General features: G+C 43.7%; 2 protein-coding genes across 3 annotated transcripts in view; one reads left to right on the top strand and one right to left on the bottom strand.

The window, feature by feature from the left end:
• The first annotated feature begins 510 nt into the window (after nucleotides 1-510).
• On the top strand, nucleotides 511-7,058 carry LOC144104099 (leucine-rich repeat-containing protein 57-like). The gene is made up of 5 exons (XM_077636905.1): nucleotides 511-739; nucleotides 940-1,075; nucleotides 2,208-2,476; nucleotides 2,958-3,143; nucleotides 4,778-7,058. Exons 1-5 carry the CDS (start codon nucleotides 575-577, stop codon nucleotides 4,817-4,819), a joined length of 798 nt encoding a protein of 265 aa, XP_077493031.1. The 5' UTR covers nucleotides 511-574; the 3' UTR covers nucleotides 4,820-7,058.
• The window catches only part of frtz (WD repeat-containing and planar cell polarity effector protein fritz), a 43,971-nt gene continuing 29,242 nt past the window's right edge, over nucleotides 5,925-20,653 (bottom strand). Inside the window, exons 21-27 of one of the 2 annotated variants that reach the window (XM_077636903.1) lie at nucleotides 19,546-19,609; nucleotides 17,841-17,943; nucleotides 16,819-16,967; nucleotides 15,790-16,121; nucleotides 12,032-12,105; nucleotides 9,532-9,557; nucleotides 5,925-7,539 (exon numbers count right to left, since the gene is read on the bottom strand). In XM_077636903.1, coding sequence (XP_077493029.1) covers nucleotides 7,498-7,539; nucleotides 9,532-9,557; nucleotides 12,032-12,105; nucleotides 15,790-16,121; nucleotides 16,819-16,967; nucleotides 17,841-17,943; nucleotides 19,546-19,609 — 790 coding nt within the window. In that variant the 3' untranslated portion in view covers nucleotides 5,925-7,497. The remainder of the gene's footprint in view (nucleotides 7,540-9,531; nucleotides 9,558-12,031; nucleotides 12,106-15,789; nucleotides 16,122-16,818; nucleotides 16,968-17,840; nucleotides 17,944-19,545; nucleotides 19,610-20,653) is intronic. The other variant, XM_077636904.1, reaches the window with a different exon arrangement.

Raw genomic sequence — 20,653 nt, 5'->3', positions numbered from 1 at the left:
AACCGAGCGTCATAGGCTGGTCATGCTGGAAGTCTGCGCAACATTGGTAACTCTTGCCAACGTTGGTGCTTTAATTCTGGTATCCTGAAGAAGGCACCACCGAACATATCGACGCAGGTACAGAAGACAGTTGACATGAACGAGCGCTGCGTCATGTTGCTGATGTCTCGTCGTCTCATCATTTATTCCCACCACGCGTTTTCCACAAAAGCGTTACAACACAGCACAACTATAAGACATGTAGCAATCATGCACTTACTTGATTTGTGTTGTTACTCTGGGCTGATACTTAATAACGTGCATCAATACAACCTCGGATCTTGACAGCTATGAAATCTTCCTTATCTTTTTGACACGCAAAAGATAGGAGAGGCTCGGTAAGCGCAGCGATGTTCACCTGCAATTATTACTATTCCTGAACAAAACGCAGTGTATGCGAAACTGAAACTGAAATTTTCTTGCTTTACGGCTTCGCTTGTCTTCTGGTTGGCTTTCTGGCTTCTCGCAGCTCGCAGCGCTCCGGTAGCTCCGGGGAGCGCTAAGCGCGCAGTCGACACGGTGCGCTTACAAACTTATGTTTAGCTTTATTGTATCTCAAATTAATCGCTCCACCCAACTCCACAGGAACGGGCAAATTTTCGCCCTCGCGTATAATCAAATGGGCAACTCGATAAAGCCCCACATTCAAAATGCTGGCAAGACGGGCGTTTGTACGCTTTCCAACAGCAATCTCAAAGAGGTGAGCGACATCCTGCTACGTTTTACCAGCACGGCAGTAGTAGTAGTAGCCCCGTTTACTCGCACCAGTAAACGCCGTGTTCGATCGTGTTTTGGTTAGCCGACTTCTTAGTTTTTAGACTTTTAAGACCCACACATGCAGCGTTACTTGATGAAAAAACGTACCGTTGTTCAACTGGTTGTCCCTCTCCTGTCATCCAGTTTCCGAAGGAGCTGTCCGTGATCGAAGGCGTACTTCGAACGCTAGACCTCTCGGGGAACAAGCTAACATCGCTTCCAGCGTCCATAAGCAGGTTTGAGCAGCTGAAGCACCTGACGCTCGCAAACAACCGCATCGGTAAGTGCAACGGCTCGAGACTACACCTTCACGTCTGGGTGTGTCATCCGTTCCACAGGGCCATGGAATTGCAGCCTGGCGTGATACTCGCAGTAAAAAAAGCATTAAATGGCAAGGGTTGAAAGGTGCGGTGCCATGGGCCAGTTAAACGATACGTCATGCGCGAAAGCCGTTCCGAAGTCGGGACCTGTACGCCTTGGGGAATTTGTGAAACCAAGCCAAGCTTGCTTATCATACAAACCGGATAGTTTTTTCTGCATCGCTGTTTTGACGCCCGGTAAATTAGAAACCATCCTTACGTCACCGTCATATATCTGTCGGAACTATTGGTGGCCGGAACGGTAGCTTCACGTAGGCGTGGCAGGGATGCTTAATCCCACCATGTCATAATTATGTTGTGCATCAAGGGACTGCTTGCCTTGATCGGCCTCGTGAACTCCAGCAGTGGTGTTGCGCAGTGAAGAGCCGTGCATGCAGTGTATTTCATAACTGGTTGAGCAGATGCACGAGGTAGCATTTCATGAGGCATGGTTTCTTGAAGGCAAGAATCACCAGTGCGACTTTCTGTGAAGACGCGCTGTGGTTTTAGATCACCTGGGATTCACAGCATGCTTGTGCCCAACATAAAGGAGATTGCTTTGGTTCTCATTACTGTGCTATATTCCGCGTTCCAAATCTGAAAAGGCGCCGAGCAGGAAGCCAGTGGTTCAGGGTTTATGCGCTAGGACATCCAACATGTCTGTACTCCTCTGTAGCGAAAGCAGGGAAGCATGCCACATGTGAAGTTAGCCACTCACAGGGTTCCTCGTCACATATTGAATGCCTCTGGTATGGAAAGCAGAGGCTGTTTACCTTGGAAAAATGGTGTGGTCTGGCACCAAAATCACTTCCTTACTCGAACAGGAACAAACTGGACAGAGCAAGAGCCATACTGCAGCGTAGAACGCTGCCATCTTGCACAGGTGTTGTTCTATGGGGAGCCAGTCTACTTTTTTTTTGAATGATTGAATGAACTTTATTTCCTCGTCATAGCGAGTGGAGACTGGGACTAAAGGTACTATACTAAAGGTACTTGACATATTTACCAGTCTACCGAGAGTAAGACTCGTTTTTGCAATTTTTTTTCTTGCAGCCTTCCTTCCAGACTCCCTTTGCAAGCTGAAGAAGCTTGAAACACTGAACCTGGCAAGCAACAACCTTGCACGGCTTCCGGACACACTGTGCCAGTTGAGCAACCTTCGCAATATCAACCTTAGTGACAACCGGATCTCCACGTTCCCACAATGCTTCTGTGGCCTGAAGCACGTGGATGTGCTTGACCTCTCGCGCAACCGGATATCGGAGGTGCCGGATTATGTTGGTGAACTGCACGCCACAGAGCTTAACCTGAACCAGAACCAGGTGCGTGTGCAGCATTACTTGTGCAAGTTGAAAAATCCTTGTCACGATGATGATGAAAATATTCATTGTAGTACATAAAGGGTGAGGAAGAGCGGGGTGGTGTCCTTAGTCCAATACTCCATTGGTGTAAGCTGCTGCCCTTTCTCTTTCGATAAGCCGATGTTGACATCCTTCGTCCGAGCCAGACTGTGCCGCCTCCTACCACTCCTGCATTGACCGAGTTATAATATCAATGACTTGGTATTTTTTGCAAACCCATACCGTATGGTACAGGTCTACCTTCTCTCTACAAAATTTGCATTTTGATTCGATGGAATCTGGGTTTATGGCACGTATTACGTAAGGCCTGTTTAACGTCTCACTCTGTAGTCCAGGTCCACCTGGTCTGTAGTCCTGGTAACCTCGAACCAGACAAGCTTGAACAGTTGCATTTGGTTCAACGATTTCGCCGCATACCAATCAAGTTCTTCTATCTATGCAGATCTCGATGGTCTCTGAAAGCCTGGCCAACTGCCCCCGGCTCAAGGTCTTGCGGCTCGAAGAGAACTGCCTGCAAATCAACTCCATTCCTGCACAGCTGCTCAGGCACTCCAATGTCTCCTTGCTGGCGGTTGAGGGCAACCTCTTCGAGCTGAAGGACTTGCAGGAGAAGGAAGGCTATGACGCAGTGCGTTGCTTTTCCTTCAACTTCATCAGAACACTGCCACTCGTGTTGTGCTGACTTGCTCTTCCTTTTGCTGCAGATGTGCAGCAGTGCAGAATGCTTCATTTTGGTTTTATTATATAATGCACACAGACATACAGTAGAGCGCATTAACGGGACAGCGTTAGCGAGCTCATGTCGCAGAAAATCTGGCGTTCGGCATCTTTGATTGTGAGCGAAAAATCCCCAGAGAAGCAACCTACAAGGGAGGTGTGGGCCAGTTAGGTCACGTGACCTTGCGGCATCATCACAAGCGACCCACCGGATTGTGAACAAACTGTCCACCGTGGCAGATGGCAGTTATTAAGCATTTGCCATCGTAGGGCAGTGACACATCGCTTAACCGCTGCACCAGGAGTGGTATTAGGACTCCCAGGTATCCATGAATGTTAAGTAGAGAACGGCCAATTCTGCATATATGGGCATTAACCCATTAGCTATCACTTGATACTTTTAATGCGGAGCATAAATGTCCCCTCCGATTTTTTTTTGCAGTGAACATACTAGAAGCATTTTACATCTGAGCCATAGCATACGCCATTTTGAGGTTGTAGTATGTACGTCTTTTGGACACACAAGAAGATTTTTTCGCCCACACGGAAATGCGCTTTGAAAGCCCAGCCCCTCGCTACGGGGTGAATTTGTCACTGCTGCATTTTTCAGCACGTTACTGGGCTTTTATCTTGCCAGTAACTAAATGGATGGACAATAGATTTGCTCTATTTTTATTTCATTGAATATTCTGCAGCTCCCAGGCCTAAGAGATATGCCGGTTTGCTGGAAAATACAGTTCATGCTGTAAGAACTGGATGGTGCCACTACGGCTGGAGTTGTCACGTGTGTATTTGGATAAGGTGACCTAGAAGTGCTGGCATGGTATACGTATACCATCCTGCAGAATACTCACACTTAGTGTACATAAGTCAGCATACCCTATTCTAAAAGCCCTCGATTTGTTCCAAGAACTTTATGGACTGAATAATGAATGTTGCATAACCTTTTGTGCTAAGTGGCCAGTAATACAGCTGTGTAACAGTAATTGTTGCCTTTATTGTGACAATTAGGACTGTATGGAGAATAGATATGCAGTTCGAACAAGTTGAGATTGCGTGAATGAGGGCACAAAGGTTAGAGGCATTGCATCTAATACTCAAAGCTGGCAATGACAGTTAAGCTTTACACACATTCAAAGAAAGCCTCGAAAGGACTTCGACATGCAAGGACAAGGTCATTGAAATGGTTGCCACGAAAGAGCTAGACAACATTTTGAAGCATGTATTGGGTCATTTGAACTTGTGAAAAACAGTGACGCGAGTACACTGCACGTAGTTGCTAAGGGAACAGAGATCAAATGCTGAACTCATTATCTAATAGTATTCTTATATAATAATTGTATGTAATCTAATCTTATTACCACAGGTCTGGTAATGTAAGTAATAATCTAATATTATGATCTAGCAGAATCTACTTTTCATTGACTTTTCAGAAAATTTCAGGCAAGGGTTTTCAAAAAATTCACCTTAGTAACTAGAGTGCCAAATAGGGAGAGTTTTTTCACCGCAGCATTCTCACAGCAGCTTATGCTTCCTTTCTTTCAGTACATGGAACGGTATACAGCTACCAAGAAGAAGATGTTCTGAACTACCGAGAGCCCCCCAAGCTTCACTTTTGCCCAAAGGACGAGCATCTGATCAATTCTGCTGCGCCTTCGTCAAGGAAGGCATTGCTGGGATGGGATGCAGTGTAAAGAAAATTTATGTTGCTTCATGGTATGGTATTCATTCCAGATAGGCGAAAGAGAAATGTGTACCCAAGAACTAAGAAGTGCGAAGCAGTGTATAGTCTAAAATCAAAACACAGCTCAGCATTGTGTAGGCACTGTCACGGCCTTGAAAAACTAATCGCCTTATAAGCTCGTGTTGAGTCCATATTTATTAAGTGCTCGTTATTGTATATACTATGGTATAGTATGTAAATACTACTATGGCATCTCGATGGTGAATCGCTTTAAGCACTTTTCGGATGGTCTAGTTGAAGATTTCAAGAGATCGTTGTCAACCCGAGATAATGGCGGTCTCTTTTTGTCTGCCGCTACTGAGACTTTTACACTTTCTGAGCTTCTGTGCCATTGCCACCAGTCACTATAAAGAGCGAGTAACGCACAACTACAGCACATGTTCTCTGGCATAAACGCAGTGTAGCACCAGTGCAGTTTGTCACCTATTGTATGTGTATGTGAGGCATATATCAGCGCTGTGCAGAGCTACTTCACAAGAATCGACAGACTCTCCTTCTGTGCCTCTTTCTGAACCTCTTTATTCATATTTTCATGCCTGCCTGAAACAGATTTACGACCATATAAAAAAAGTACTTATTCATTAGTGTCAAGTGTATGCTAATGGGCAATTACTTATATTGCAACCTTCTCCACCCTGGGAGATTCCCCTATATAGAATCAATTGTGATGATCATGCGTCAGACTTAACCTCTGAATATATATTGTTGGAGATGCTAAATTTCTACCTTAGCAGTGATGTTCCGTGCCCTAGCCGAAAATTCTCTCTGACCCGAACATCCCTAATTCAGGTCCTTTTTTCCCTGCAGAAACTTGAAAACTCCGGCAATTTGGTAAAAGTCAGACAATTTCGGTTCATGAAATTCCCTGAATGAAACGATGTAAAAATTTTTTTTACACCAAATTTTACCCCTTAAATCCCATGAAAAAAAAAAAAAGGAAACCTCCCCAAATAGAACATCACTGTGCTTTAGACAGCACCGCTCTGGTTTGGCAGTCTGAATAAATCATCTGTTGGTGGCTTCCTAACTGCATGTACTAGCTTCCCTACTCGGTGGATGACAGTTAAGCTGAACATGCCATATTTTCTCTCCTCCTCTGACAGAAGAGAATTCGGTTGCTGCCAAGTGGTTTGCAGAAAAAAAAAAAAAAGACAGACTTCAAAGAGATTTTGCCCGGTCAAGAGTAACTTGCTCGCTCAGGGTCATTCTACACATAGTAGATGAATGTTCGTAAGCAGCCATCGTTGCCAAGCAATTGCATTTCAAACACTGTAAACATAAGCACTCCATGCACAGTTGCAAGACTCTGTAGAGCACATTTCAGCACATGTGAAAGTTTTGTTTCTCGGAGTCAGTTGTGTGAAGGATATTCTCTAGGGTGTTGTAATGAAGTCAGCATGCAGTGTGCAAGATGAATTATAGGTCTCACCGTTCAAAAAGCAACAAGGTTCGCCACATTTACACTTTTGGCCTTAAGCTTGTACTAATTTTACTTCCCCTGCTAAACTAGACTTGGCAGTCCCAGAAACTCTACGGCTTGCTGTCTGCAGGCAGTGCACATGCCTTTGCTGCATCAAGTGCAAAGTGTTTATTTTCCTCGCAAAAGTCCCGTGATAATTGCAGTTATGGAACAATGCCTTTGTGGTGTCCGCTCAGGAAAAGATGTGTGCTGTGCAATGTCTGGGCGCATTAAAGAACTCCAGGTGGCTGAAATTATTAATCCCCACAAAACAAATCACAATTTTCGCATTAAGACCCGCTCTCCAAGCAACAGCTTACTTAACACGTTCATTGAGGCAAGGAATTTCAAAGCCCTACACACTGTGCATCATGGCATGGCCACCCTTAAATTTTCTTGGGTGCAGCATGACCAACCTAATGAGCCACTGGCAAAACCAACTTCTTCGAGCCACCAACAGATGACATAGTGACCTCGCAAGTTCTTGAAAACTTGGACCTACACAACGGCTTCATTGCGTGAATCAGTAGCATGGCCGCACAGCTTACATACATGGCGTCACCCACTGGTGACCCATGGTACGGCGAACGTGTCAGCCTGCAGTGGTTTTCGTCAAAAAGATACGATCAGCGAATTTCGCCAAAGCTACATCTCATCCCAAAGGCACAGCACGGTCGAGGACTCCTAAATACAGGGTGTTCCAAATGATCTTTATATAACTTTGATCACGTATTCAGAAATGGGGACATGTAGGAAGTACACAATTGTTCTTTGCATTCTGCCTCTACCAATATGTGACCCTTATGGCAGGCTAGCCTCAGCAGCATAATGCCACAGCCACTGAGCCATTTGCAGCAAGTAGCAGTTCTTATCGGCGAACAACCAAACAGCTGCCTCCTGTACCCGTGTGACACCTCTGGCAATGATGACACTCTGCAACTCCCGGTGTACATTTTGGGCGCACATCGCCTGGTCGAGAATAAATATGCATATTTCCACAGAAAGCCTGCTTCTGCGTTAGTTCTTTGGCTGGCGTTGTCGGGTGTCTCATTTTGCCTGCCCTCAGACAACTCCGAAGTGGATGCACTGGATGGCCTGACCCTGCTGAAAAGTAGCAGAGACATTGCACAGCAGTGAAGACATTCGCATTCACGGCATCTCACCAACATGCAGCACTGTTTGAAGCACAAATAAAGGGCGGCAAGTCACCACATTGAAACATTAACCGTTCCTGATGGTGTTCGCCACTGTCCATGCAGACCTAAATAAGTTAGTTTCACGCTGCATAATAGCAATTAAGGGAGAAATTGCTCATTAGCATCAACCTAAGCAAATCCATACAAAGAAAAAGCTGTACAGATTTCTCGGAAATTTCGCAGGTCAAGAAAAGTTTGCCCCTGTCCACGATTATTTTTCTTCAACCGCAAAGCTTCTGAGAAAGCTGTACTATAATTTTCATCTGCAGCTATATGGCTGCACTCGGGTGATGCGTAATAACATTTATAACTGAAATCTACTGTGCCTTGGGGCATTCCCGTAAGTACAAGGGAATAACACCAACTGCTAATTTTCTGCGGGCATGTACACAATTGTGCAAAGCACAACAGCTGAAAGCTAAAAATCTACAATAGTTATTTCAAATAAGCAAGCACTGAAAAGACAAGTTTCTTTTGGAAGATGAATGGGACTCTAGAAACCCCATATAAAATATTTTGTGTCATAATATCTATAAGCACGAATATGGAGAGGGATATGCTGCTAAGCTGTTTTCAGAACTGCTATTTGCAGAATTGGCTAGCGAAAAAAAAATGGCTGGCGTTCAACGTGGCTTGAACTTAGTTATACAAGCAAAAGCTCTTTTAAGCATGGTCTTCACTGTCCCAAATCAAATGTCAAGGTCAGGTACCCAATGGTCAGTCATATGATCATGGGGTTGTACTACCATAGCTTGGGCCATACCATCACACAGTTCGGTTTGACCTTGTGAGGCATTGAAGGTCATTGTCGATGAGGTGCCCACTGTCACAGATCAAATGTCAAGGTCAGGTACCCACTCGTAATATAACCACATGGCCACACTACCATAGCTTGGGCCATACCACCATGCAGTTAAGTTCGGTTTGACCTTGTAAGGCATTGAAGGTCATTGTCGATGTGGTGCCCACTGTCTCAAATCAAATGTCAAGGTCAGGTAACCAATGGTCATAGTCATATGATCACGTGGTCATACTAACATAGCTTAGGCCACACCACCATGCAGTTAAGTTCGGTTTGACTTTGTGAGGCATTGAAGGTCATTGTCTCATCCACATCAAAACCTGAAGTTGTACCCTGAGGAGTAGAGCTCTAACTCTAAAAAAAATGAAGCGTTGCAGCTGTTACATTAAGAGTGCTGAATTCACATGAAGCAAAGAAATCGCTGCTAGGTGCAGCACGCCACCGAAAAAAAAAACTGCAAGCTTTCTGTGCGCACAACATGGAGTCCAACGGTTAAGGGGACACTGCAAAAACTCCGTGCAATTATTGTTTGCGGCAAAAAGTTATTTGCTGGCTCTTCATCGGTATGGTGACATTTGTCCGACAGCAATTTACGCATTTATTAACGCGAAAGCATTAAAGGCCTCGTTACGCAGAAAATCCAGCGTCAGTATTGTGAGCAATAAATAGGGTGCCGTAAGGTGGCCCAGGCAGTTACCTTCGGAGCTATGCATAGCATAGCCTCTGAGATCCATGCCCAAAGATCACTGTTGATGGATGCAGTTTACTTGTGAAATTGGCCAGTGATGACAACAGCTGTATTTCATTTTTTTGGTTCTTTTCTAGCTTATAAGGTCTCCGTTTTTTGGTAAGAGTGGCCTCTTTGTGATTAGAACTCAGTACTCTGCTGATACAGGCCAACCCTAAAATATCCTCAGTGTTGCTTTAGTACATCCAACATGTCATAGACTTGCTTCATGCAATTACATTTGGAAGCTGCTGGATGAAGGCTGGATGGATTCAATAAAATCTTTGTGGAATAAACATTCCTGTGCAAGGCTTCAATACAGGTCTGAAACGAGTCTGAATTTCTTAACACTAGATGGTAAAAGCACTTACCAGCAGCTCTTCAGCAGACCCATCTCCTGAAAAGATTGCACACGTGCGTCAGAAAACGAAAACATCAAAGGTGACGAAATACTGCAGCATTAATCCAACCCAATTGTTTCCCGTTTGCTAACTCAAATTCATTTCCTGCTGTCATTACTGCAGTTACTCATGCAGTGAGCACACTTTTCCATCAAAATGGTTCGTGCTAAATTAGGATGTGTATTTACTGCACAGGGAACGTGCTGACTAAGACGATCCCACTGACTTTTTGTATTCATTGCATGTGCACATTTCTTATGAAGGTTTGCATATTTATTTGTTTTATTTCTAGATTATATTTTCATTGCAGATCTTGTAAATATTGAAAATTTGTGTGTGTGAGTCAGACGCTATGAATAATTTATTCTGTGTGTGTTTCGTTTTGCTTACTGTCGCCTTGTAAGAGGGGGCCACGGGCTTCGGTCGAGGAGCCGTTTCTTCGGGCAGCTTTTACCCACAGTCCCCTCCATCTCTTTGACGAAAATAAACTATTTGATTTCATTTAATTTGATTATGCAAGTGGGCTTGTTAGTGAGTAAATACAGCATGCATGCAACAGCCATTTCAATTGATTGCGAAGTTTGTCGACTTAGATTCTAAGTTGGGCAGCTCAAACATTCACTACGCAAAGTTATGCATTTAAGCCAAGGCAGAACACTTTCAAAACAGCATGCCGTTTTTGTGATCCCCCTGGCAGGAAGTGTCTGTTGATACCCTGGCAGCTCCAGTTGTTTCAAGAGTTCAAATCTCCCATTTCCCTCGACTTGTATATCCAGGAGACAAGCAAACTAGATGCCAACCATCACCTTGGCTCAATACAGGCCGTACCTCAACACTCAACCAGAATTAAGCAAAGTATGACAACAGCCATGACACGCAATTAAGGCCCCTAATTTTCTGAAGCGATAACTTTAAATTCTGCAGGAATAGAGAACAAAGGAGCTGCAATATTCTGCGGGAAGCCTCCCACACTTTAACGCATTCTGCCTCTCGAGCAGGAGCAGCTGCCATGCCACAGCTTCTTGCCTCGCAGCTTCAGAGTTTCATGTTTCACAGTACTGTGCTCATTCACCCTTTTCTTAGTGCACTAGGACTAAATCCTCCAATCTCAGATTTCGCCGATGTTTATCTGTCTGAAGTCTCTGCCACGGTGGGCAGGTTGCCACCTGCCAGTAGGCTTTATGACTAACTGAGCACAATACTTTATGGCAAAACACTCTACGGCCGCGAGTGAGTTTCGAACCCACAGTGGCACGAACAGATCAGCGTCACTGGTCACTGCATTAGACCACTACACCATGGCAGCGCAGCCAAACATCCCACGTGTTTAACTGCCAGTTTCTCAAGCTGTGCTTTGGATCTCATCACCTTCGTTGACTTCCATCCGTGTGAAATGAAAACAGGACACACTTTCTTAAACCGAGCCTTGAACCAAAACCGCAGTGAAAACTGAAGTGCGATCGCACCTAATTTACATTTGACCTAACATGCTTAATCGTCCGTTATTTTTTTTTCCCTACTTCTCACAGCTCTTTCACTGCCTTGCATTTGCCCGAACTGCCTTCTTGCCACGTCTCTATCTCGCCAGTGAGAGCCACGCACTTCACCTCGATGGCAAGGATCATCGAGAAGTTTGTTTTTCCTCGCATCTCACAAGCGCTGTGGGTAAACTAGCGTCAGTATCTCAACGCAGAGTGAAAAAACATTCTCACTATATTCGTAGTTTGGCTCCAAATATAATGCGAGCTGTTTTCAAAACAAAATAATTTATGAAAAAAAAAACGCACCTTCGCTATTACGGTAATACTGCTTTCGATGGGCGCCAGTATCATGTCCTCGCCCCATAGAAGCGTGCAGCCATACTGTTGTCAAGAGCCGCAACTTTTGAAGCACTAGCTTGCTTGAGCGAATCAGAGAGCAAGCATATCAGGACATTGGCAGAGATTCATCCTCTACCAGGTTGTACGTTCCAAGAGAATTCAGACGATAAAATTAAGCACACTCCCTTCACTCCTGCTGATGTCCACGAACACAAAATAATAAAAAAAGAATGTGGCTACTAACACACAATTCCGTGAAGAGTGCTAAAATCCGCGATTTTTCTCAAAATCACGAAAGCTAGGGCCTTTGCACAAGGTACATTAATAAATTTTTCATATAATAAAATAGAAGAAAAGCACAGTCAATTCAATAACCTAACTCGAAGGGTTCAAAAGTTTGTTCAAATTATGCAAAGTTTAAATTAAGGCAAGCCATTTAAGTGCACTTGATGTCGTGGCCTGAAATGCCACTTCGAATAAACTAGCGACTGGAATGTATCGACGACTTCACTGCAGCAGTCACTGTAAAGTGTTTCCCTGCATGCAGTTAGCCAAAAGCTAAGATTCAAATGCGAAGTATACACTGCAAGTCTGTTAACCAATGAGAGTACAATTTCTTATGGTGCATTTAGCACATTGTTCGTACATACCATCATATGAAGACTGGCTAGCAGCAGCCACAGGTGCGCCTCCTGTTGGCGACTGGGGCACGGCTCTGTGAAGGCTGTTTATAAAACAAGAATGGGGGGGGGGGGGGGGGGGGGGACAGACCTAGAGTATCCAGTTACTCTAGCGGCACCACGTGCTTTGCTGCATACCACGATCACAGACATGAATCAATCTGAAGCATTTAAACGGTCACTGAGGACTGCTCTGTCGAATATTTGTTCTCAGCAATATTTGACAGTTAGGCTTTTTGTGGCTCTGTTGACGTTTTTTCAATGCAAAAAATGCATTTACTGGTGAGAAAACTTTAGAGTCAAAGTTGAAAATTGGCTTTTGGGGAAAGGAAATGGCACAATCTCTGTCTCACATCTCAGCACACCTGAACTGTGCCCTGCCCTATTAGAGAAGGGATAAAGGAGGGACTGAGAAAAGAAAGGAGAAAGAGGTGCCATAGTGGAGGGCTCCGGAATAATTTTGACCACCTGGGGATCTTTAACCTGTACTGACATCATCACAAAGCACATGGGCGCCTTTGCGTTTCCCCTCCATGAAAATGCGGCCGTCGGGTTCGAACCCGTGTACTCTGGATCAGTAGCCCGGTGCCCTAACCACCTAGCCACCGCGGCGGGTATTGATTCAAAGTAGCAAAAAAAAAAATTGAGTCAAAGTTGCAACATTATTTTTTACATCCGCTCTGATTCAAACTTGTGATGTTAAAGATGCCATCAACACCGCAGGGGACTCCTGGATCTCTTGACGGGAATAGCTGAGTTGTATAGTTTAGCCTCAAAAATCCACAAACAAAAAAGTGCTTGATATCATTAAAATATGGTTGTGAAAGCAGTCTGTGGCAGCGACAGCTATAGTTAATTTTTCGTCATTTTCCAGCTTATAAAGGCTGCGTTTTCAGTTAATGTAGCATATAGGCCGACTTCATTTGTTCCATTATATTAAAACAGTGTGAAAAAAAGTAGACGTAAACAATAAAAGTGCTGTCTACTTTTGTACTTTATGCCTTTGTTTTTTTCATGCAGTTTAGTAATGCAACCAAACCAACTTGCCAAACTTCTTGTTCTGAATTCTAAATCAAGGGCATATGAGCTTGCGACGAAGCTCTAGTGACGTTTCTTTCTATTCATTGTTCTTTCCAGATGTGAGCTTTGCAAACCTAGCTGCAATTCTTTCCATCACCAAAGACAATATCCAATGCCAATGTATTCCAACGAAGCCGAACGTCTACAGAAAAAAAAACCCCCAAGAGTCACTACAACTTATGCATTCAATTCCAGAACTACATTTCCTTCAAATGAGATTACTTTAGACGTTTATAACAGTATGGTTGTTTGTAAGGCAAGTAAGCATCTACCTTTCGGCCCTCAATCATTTCACAAACCTTAGTTGTGAGTTTTTACTGCGAAAAGCAACTATGGCCAAGAAGAGAAAGAGTGAAAGGAGAGAACACGAAACAGAAAACAGAGATTGCAGTTTATTTGCAAAAAGACAGAGAAGATGACGAAGCAAGTGCAGGACAGCACATACATTGACAGACCAAGTGCAATGAACAGAAAACACAAAAAAAGAAAAAAGAAATCAAGGAGGGACATTTGGCAACATCATAAATCATGAAAGACTACGCATAACACCACATTTACTCGCGTATGGGTCGAAGAGTTTTTCTTTTTCTTTTTTTCAGAATTGTGCCTTCCAAACTTGGGGGTCGACCATTACATTAATCACAGCCAGGGCGAGGTGTCAACTTAGCTACAAACTCAGAACAAAAAAGAAGGGAGAACTACCCAATGACATAATGCCGAAAGCCTTGAATTCTGGCCACCTTCAAGCTTTAACAAGTTATTGGTGTTGTTGCCGCCTTAACTGCACAACAGTTTCATGTACACTTTCTTTTTCAAAAGAGCCAAGCAAAAGATTCTGAGATGAGACCAATAAGAAGATAAGAACGACTGCGCCATCATCACGGCGACCACATGCTCTATAGAGGGATCATCGTAAAACCGAAACTTCTCTCAATTGCTCAGCCATGTTGCAAGTCAGGTCTCTCGAAAATGGACTACTGTTCTCAGCAGCATTTAAGAGAGACCCCATCTTATGCCTGAAGGCATCACAAAATATAGGGAGAGCGCACAAGTTTTGATGTCACCAGAAAGTGCGTCAGATATTGGCAAAAGCAGCGCTAGAAATTCTCTGGCTATGAGTTTGTCATCGCACCATCTCAGCTGCTTTAAATGATGCACTGTCCTGGTCTCTTTAATTGCATAATGGCAGCTCAGAGCTTCCATTAGTCGATCAATACGACATTCAAACTATTTTTCTTTCACAGTTCCCGATGTCAGGGGGCCAATTTATAGGGCCTGTCGACCAATACGCCAGTAAATACAGTAGGAAGAAGGCATTGAAAGAGGAAAGCAAGAAGAAAAAGAAAACAAAATGTCAGAACAAAGAGCCAAGGAAAGAGCACAGGAAAGCAGAATAAGTTTACAGAATAATAAATTCATAACTTTTTGTTGCGATATCTACATTACGGTAGCATTCAGAGCCTTTGACGTGGCGGCGCCGTGGCGATGGCGGCGCCGCCACCCTGTGGCTGCGCCGCCACGCTGTCACGTGGTTGGTCACGTGATGCGGAGTAGCTGCCGGCGGCGCGGCGCCGTGGCTGATCATGTGGTTGTTCACGTGACCAAGTTCCACTCGGCCAGCTGTAGGTATCGCGTCACTCCAGGTTCAACCAGAGCTAAACCATCGCCAATTTGTTTGAAACAGCTTGCAAAAAGCCTTTGTGACCCTTGCTACAAATGACGACCCTTACAATTTCTTATGCAGCAGTTTTTAGTTTTTAAATGCATTCTTCAACCTTAATGGCGCCTTCAGCAGCAGGTAGGGCTAGCTAATTTTCACTTATGTACCGGGACAAGTTCACTCAAATGATCCAACTCCCATGTTAATCAAATGCAGGCATTTTTGGACTTAGAGATGGACTTCACAATCTCCGTACAGTTCCTACAATGGTTCTCAAGTATGCGTAAAATGTTTGCAATGCAATAGCATTTAGATATCTATATATATCAGCAGGTATCTCTCGGCAAAATCAATTGATGTGGACAGCTGTCCTCCCTGGCCTCCAGCATCACATATTTTGTCCACAGCAGCACACAAGATAGGAATATATCACTGAGTGTGTGCCTGCAAAGTGACTAGTAGTCAATGGCGATAAATGTGTCACATCGTTAAAAACCAAATCCGTAAACTCCGCATATGTTTGTTGTAAATGCAAAATGCTATGTAAGGTTGCAAATATGTCTTTGAAATGATAAAAATTGCACAGGCTGTAAGAAAGCCTCTAAATGCTTCACAAATACACTATAAAACTGATAAATGACTGTCACAACTCTGAAGAGCCCTGTCACACTCAAGTCTTTAGTCCAATTTTTTTTATCATGCAGTCATGAAGGCAGATCCAGTATGATGCTTGCATACAACTACAGCCATAATAGACTAGCACTCTCATGCTGGATGACCACAACACCCAACCAACAACAGAATGAAGTTACATCCAAGCAACTTTGCCGATTTGGCCAACCATGGAAACTGGACACATTACCCCATTGCATCATGCCCATATAAAAATGGCTAAACTGTCACTCTCGTCATGAGGCTACACATCCTCTGATGCTTCCTACGCCGATACATTGCTGCAAAGAACACCGCCACTGCAGAAGCTACCCACTTGAAAGCCTCAGCTCCGACGGAATTCAGGTCCACCGGTGCTCTCCTTGGATCTGCTGGCTGGATCCTCGGAATGGGCCGAATCACAGATTGCTGCATCGTAGCTGATGCCAATGTCTGTGGGACCAATGGGTTGACAATGGGCACCGTAACCCGCACACCTTCCGACGTGCACTCGTAATCATCACTCAGGTCAATGAGATCTTCTTCTGCACCCGGAATTACAGGTACTGCTCGTGGAGGCGGCCACTGGTAGCCGCTGGTGCTGGCACCGCTGGTTATGGAGCCACCTGGCATGGGTGTTCGCAGATTTGCTGCCTGGCCTTGCGGAGGCTGAAGAATGAAGTGGCGTTAAAGAAGAAATGGTTAACGGACAATGAATTGTAACGTCGCAAAGAAACACCGTGGCTTTTGAACCATGCCGTAGAACAAGACTCCAGTTTAATTTCATATGCCTAGCTTTCTTTAACTGATTGATAACTGCTATTGCATTTAATAGTTAGGAAGCTTCTTTCACAGAGCTCTTTCTATAAGGTACAAACGGTCAAACGTTAAAATACAGTTACCACTGCCACAGGCTGTTTTCACAGATAAACTGCCATCATCAGGAACTTTTTCCGTACATGGACCTCCGAGGCTAGACCATGCTGCCATTCAATTCAAGCCGAGGATCACAGAGTCCCGAATACTCCTGCATCACCGCCATCATCATGAGTTAGAAGTGAGTGGAGAGGAACAATATTGTACATTCAGCAGAAAATTTCTCGCCAAAAGAATTTCATCAAAGCCATAAAAAGTGAAAAAGATGAATTTTGTAAAGACCACAGATTGACGGAGTTGCCTCCAGTGCCTTAAACATGTAGCAAAATTTCAGTACTTCAGTGCATGCACGCTCCATCAAAATGCAGCAGCCGCAGCTGGAATTAAATGCATGATCGCACCCAACACCACTGTGCTATCAGAGTGGGTGTTGTCGAAACAAAAAAAAAGTTCTCCCATCAAATAACCCCATGCCTGCATGTGCACATACCAATCTGAAGCAGCCTGGTTCAGAACTGCCAGCTGCGCCTGAAGTGGGCTTTGCAGATGTAGCCGAGGCTGCCAGGTGACATCGAGCTCCATCATCACTCGAGCAACAGTCATCGGTCAGTTCACTCGATGAATCGAAGTCATTTGAATCTACAAAAAGCGACAAAAAGTGATCAACAGCTGCTCTGAAAAGGTCGCTCCACTGCCTTAACCAACCATTATCGAGTGGCAATGACAACTCCCAGCATTTATATACCCAGGTGGTACAGAGTCATTTACACTGCTCAAGTCACATGCGAGACATACTACAAACCTCACGGAAAACTGCTCATACACCTACTGCTGTTCAGTGACAAGAATATGTCACAAATGGCCACAATAACTATGCAGCTCAGGCTAAAAGATAATGTTTCAATTGCACGATCTATTACATGAAAAGCTGAGACAAAAAGTATAAAATAAGGCCTCAATTACCCAAATTGAAAAAGGTCTCAAGTTCTTGTGATGTGCATGTCACCAACAGTCACAATGTTGCATGCTTTTATGGAGCAAAGTAAAAGCACTAAAATCTCAGTAAAACTACACACAGTTTCAAACTTTCAGTCTTTATGGGCAAAAATAATACTCTGCCACGATATATCTGCTTCCAAAAACCCAAATAAGCTATCCCCTTAACAGGCAGTTAAAACTGGTAACTATTTCATTCAGTGTTTCTGTCTCCCCAGATTAAAACAACTGACTAACCTCTCACTTTTTGTTGCCACAAGCCCAAGTAAACTCAAACCATGGCCTAAACTGAATTCTTATAAAAATGCAGCCCACATAGATGGAGGACAAAGAAAGAAACGGACTGCTTCTGCTTCTTCCTTTGTGGCCCGCCTGTTCTGCTTTTCTAAACACAATACCAACTAGCTCAACTATCCATACTACTAAGCTGACCTCAACATAGAGAAGCAAAAGAGATCCTATACCTAAACAACAAAATACTAACAAACAGAAGAAAACCAATTTCACAGCACGTACCACAATCTGACAGCACCCGGTTTGGTTTCAGGGCATTGGCTCGTCGCAGGGCTACTTCCACAAGACCTGTTTCCCCTTTCTTCTTGGCAATGTTGTGCAGATCCTGAGAGATATCACTGAGAGAGTTAAAACAATGCAGAGGCACCTTCAAGTGCGAAATAAACGTACTATACATGCTTCATGGGAACTCTACAGAAGCAGCTTGCTGACATACATTCCCGGAAACAGCGTTTTTCCAGCAGCCATGTCGCACGTGTGCAGTCTTGGTGCAAAGTTTGGCCCGCACAAGTTTCCTGATTCACCTTTTTTTTACACTTCTTACATTTTTTTATGCCACACCACAAGAAGCGTATTAAGATGCTCTACTGTACTTTACCTAACTGCTTAAAAACCAGTACAAAGAAAAAAACAAAGGCTAGAAAATTGGTGACAATTGTATGTATGATTAAACATGCCTATTGCATTAGGTAAGCGCACCATTTAACTTCTAGCGTTTGGTGCAAGGCCTTCACCTTTTGCACGCACTTGGGGTCTCTTAATTAATTGAGCCATTCCACAACAGGCAGCATATGCTCGAACCTGCCATTAAACACCATAAAATCCCCTCTGATTTTTCGTATTTGCTTTTGCTGCTTCATAAGGACTCTGATGGATAGCATTATGCTGCCATGATTCTATTGCTCTGAATTCTCTACTTTGATACTGGTCCGGTGCATCGGACAAAAAAACTAATCATAAACATATGTAGCATCTACATGGCATTAGAACACTTGTCATCCTCCTGATAACATTAGTTTGCAGTCTGCCCCTGCTGGAGCATCCGTATTAGAGCCAGATTAGCACTAGACTCGAAACACGAATAGACTTATATGGGATTAAAACCCGAGTCCTCTAACACTCCCTTTTTTACTTCTTTCTATTTAGAATGCAAACTGCACATCGGGAGACTTTGGCAATGTGCGGGCCGGGCACCGCAGCTCAGTGCACATGGTGCATAACACGCGATTAGCGATCGCGACTTTGGTGATGCGCAGGTTGCGCTTAGTGCATGAGGGCGCGATCGCGGCTCGCACATTCGTATCATCCGTAGAGGCGAGGAAGGGAGTTCGGAACATCCGAAATTCCACACACCGTACACAATGCACTCTGGCCGGGGAATTTTGCTCATTCGTATCAACCGTGGTCGTATCCTCGAGATTCTACTGTATTTTGGCTCTAATATGAAATACCACCTAGCCCCAGTCTTTGCTCTTTTGACTTGAATGCCCATAACTGCATTCTTTTATGGCTTACAAACTATCTGAGTTTAGAGTTAACAGGCCACCTGTTTAGCACCATAGCTTTGTAACTTCATTAGTGTGTCTTCAGTTTCATTACATATTTGCTTAAGATATGAAAGCATCTAAGCATTCCTAATTAGGATATGAGTTCACATTAGTTATCTACACAAGTTCTCCTGTATATCATTCTGTAAAAATTGCCAACACATGTATAAAATATATTATGATATTGAAGCCACACAGGAAAAGTAGTTTGGCAACACCAACACCTGACAACCGGGGACAACTGGCAGTGACATTGCTATTCAAGTTGCCTGTGTGCCAGCAGAAATGTGTATAAAAACAGACGTTTTAGGCACATTGTATAGAAGATCATGCACACAGATATATACAAAGAACACATAACAGTAGGCAAAATGTCTTACCATGAAGAGATCCCAGTATCCTAAGTCGACAGCCAGGAGAAAGGCCTTTTCCAAACGATCATACCTGACACAGTGACAGACGGTTTAGTTTGAAAGACAAAACCTTAGGCAGCATAAGATTGCTGGTGGGACTAATAGTAAGAAAGCATTAAGCAAGGAAGAGGGCAGGGGGTTGTATACTCAAGACTGCAGTCCATCACGGTGTCACATGTATCTGGGCCATAAATGATGGCTACAATCAGACTGAACAACGTTTAAGGAAAGAAAGAACAGACAAAACTACCCTCAGGGACATTAACAAGAGACCAACATAGTTTGAAAAAAAAAAAAGTTAGCAGCCTGGCTACTTGAAAGCAAATAGCTTTTATGTGTAGCCATTCAACTACCCTCTGGAGAAAATCTGTCGCAATGGATTCCCCATAGCAGACATATTGTTCCTCGAGGAATTGCATGAAAACATCATATTAACACTTTAAACAACAGACTGCTCTGCTATGTGAAGCGACAGTTTTCATGCAGCCAGCGACACAGCTCACCCATTAAGTGAACGATACTGATCTCATCAAAGAAGTAAGACATACACAAGTAAAAGTAAACACAATTTTCAGCATGCTCAGCCTCTAGGATGCCATGCTGTATTAATGGGTGACACATGCTGAGAGCATATGCAAGTGCAATACACGTAGAATAGTGATTTCCACGCAGGTGTTGATCTTTTGCATGAAACGTACTGGAATCCTATCACACTGTCATGAGAAACGAAGGACCTTCTTGCTTGGTAAAAACATTCGAACTTGCTTAATTCATACAATCAATTCATTAGGGCTAACGATCTGATTCCATCAAAATCAGCTGCATTTCAAAATGTTCCCATTAATTAAGAATCAGCATAATTCAAACGATTTTGGGTCCGCTCAAGTTCAGATCAATGAGAATCGACTGTACTATCATTGTCATAATGCTGTGGTTTTCCCACCGCCCCAGTGCAAAGGTTACATCAGCCACGAAATATTATTATTATTAAATAATGGTTCTGAACTAGTATTTTGACCGAACAAACTGCTCTAATGTCGCCGCTACTACTATGCCCTTGCAATTCCTTGATATG

The sequence above is a fragment of the Amblyomma americanum genome, chromosome 9 (assembly GCF_052857255.1).
Source record: "Amblyomma americanum isolate KBUSLIRL-KWMA chromosome 9, ASM5285725v1, whole genome shotgun sequence".
In the NCBI taxonomy this organism is placed as follows: domain Eukaryota; kingdom Metazoa; phylum Arthropoda; class Arachnida; order Ixodida; family Ixodidae; genus Amblyomma; species Amblyomma americanum.
Note: the sequence above shows the minus strand (reverse complement) of the source record. Positions and strands in the feature narration are given on the sequence as shown.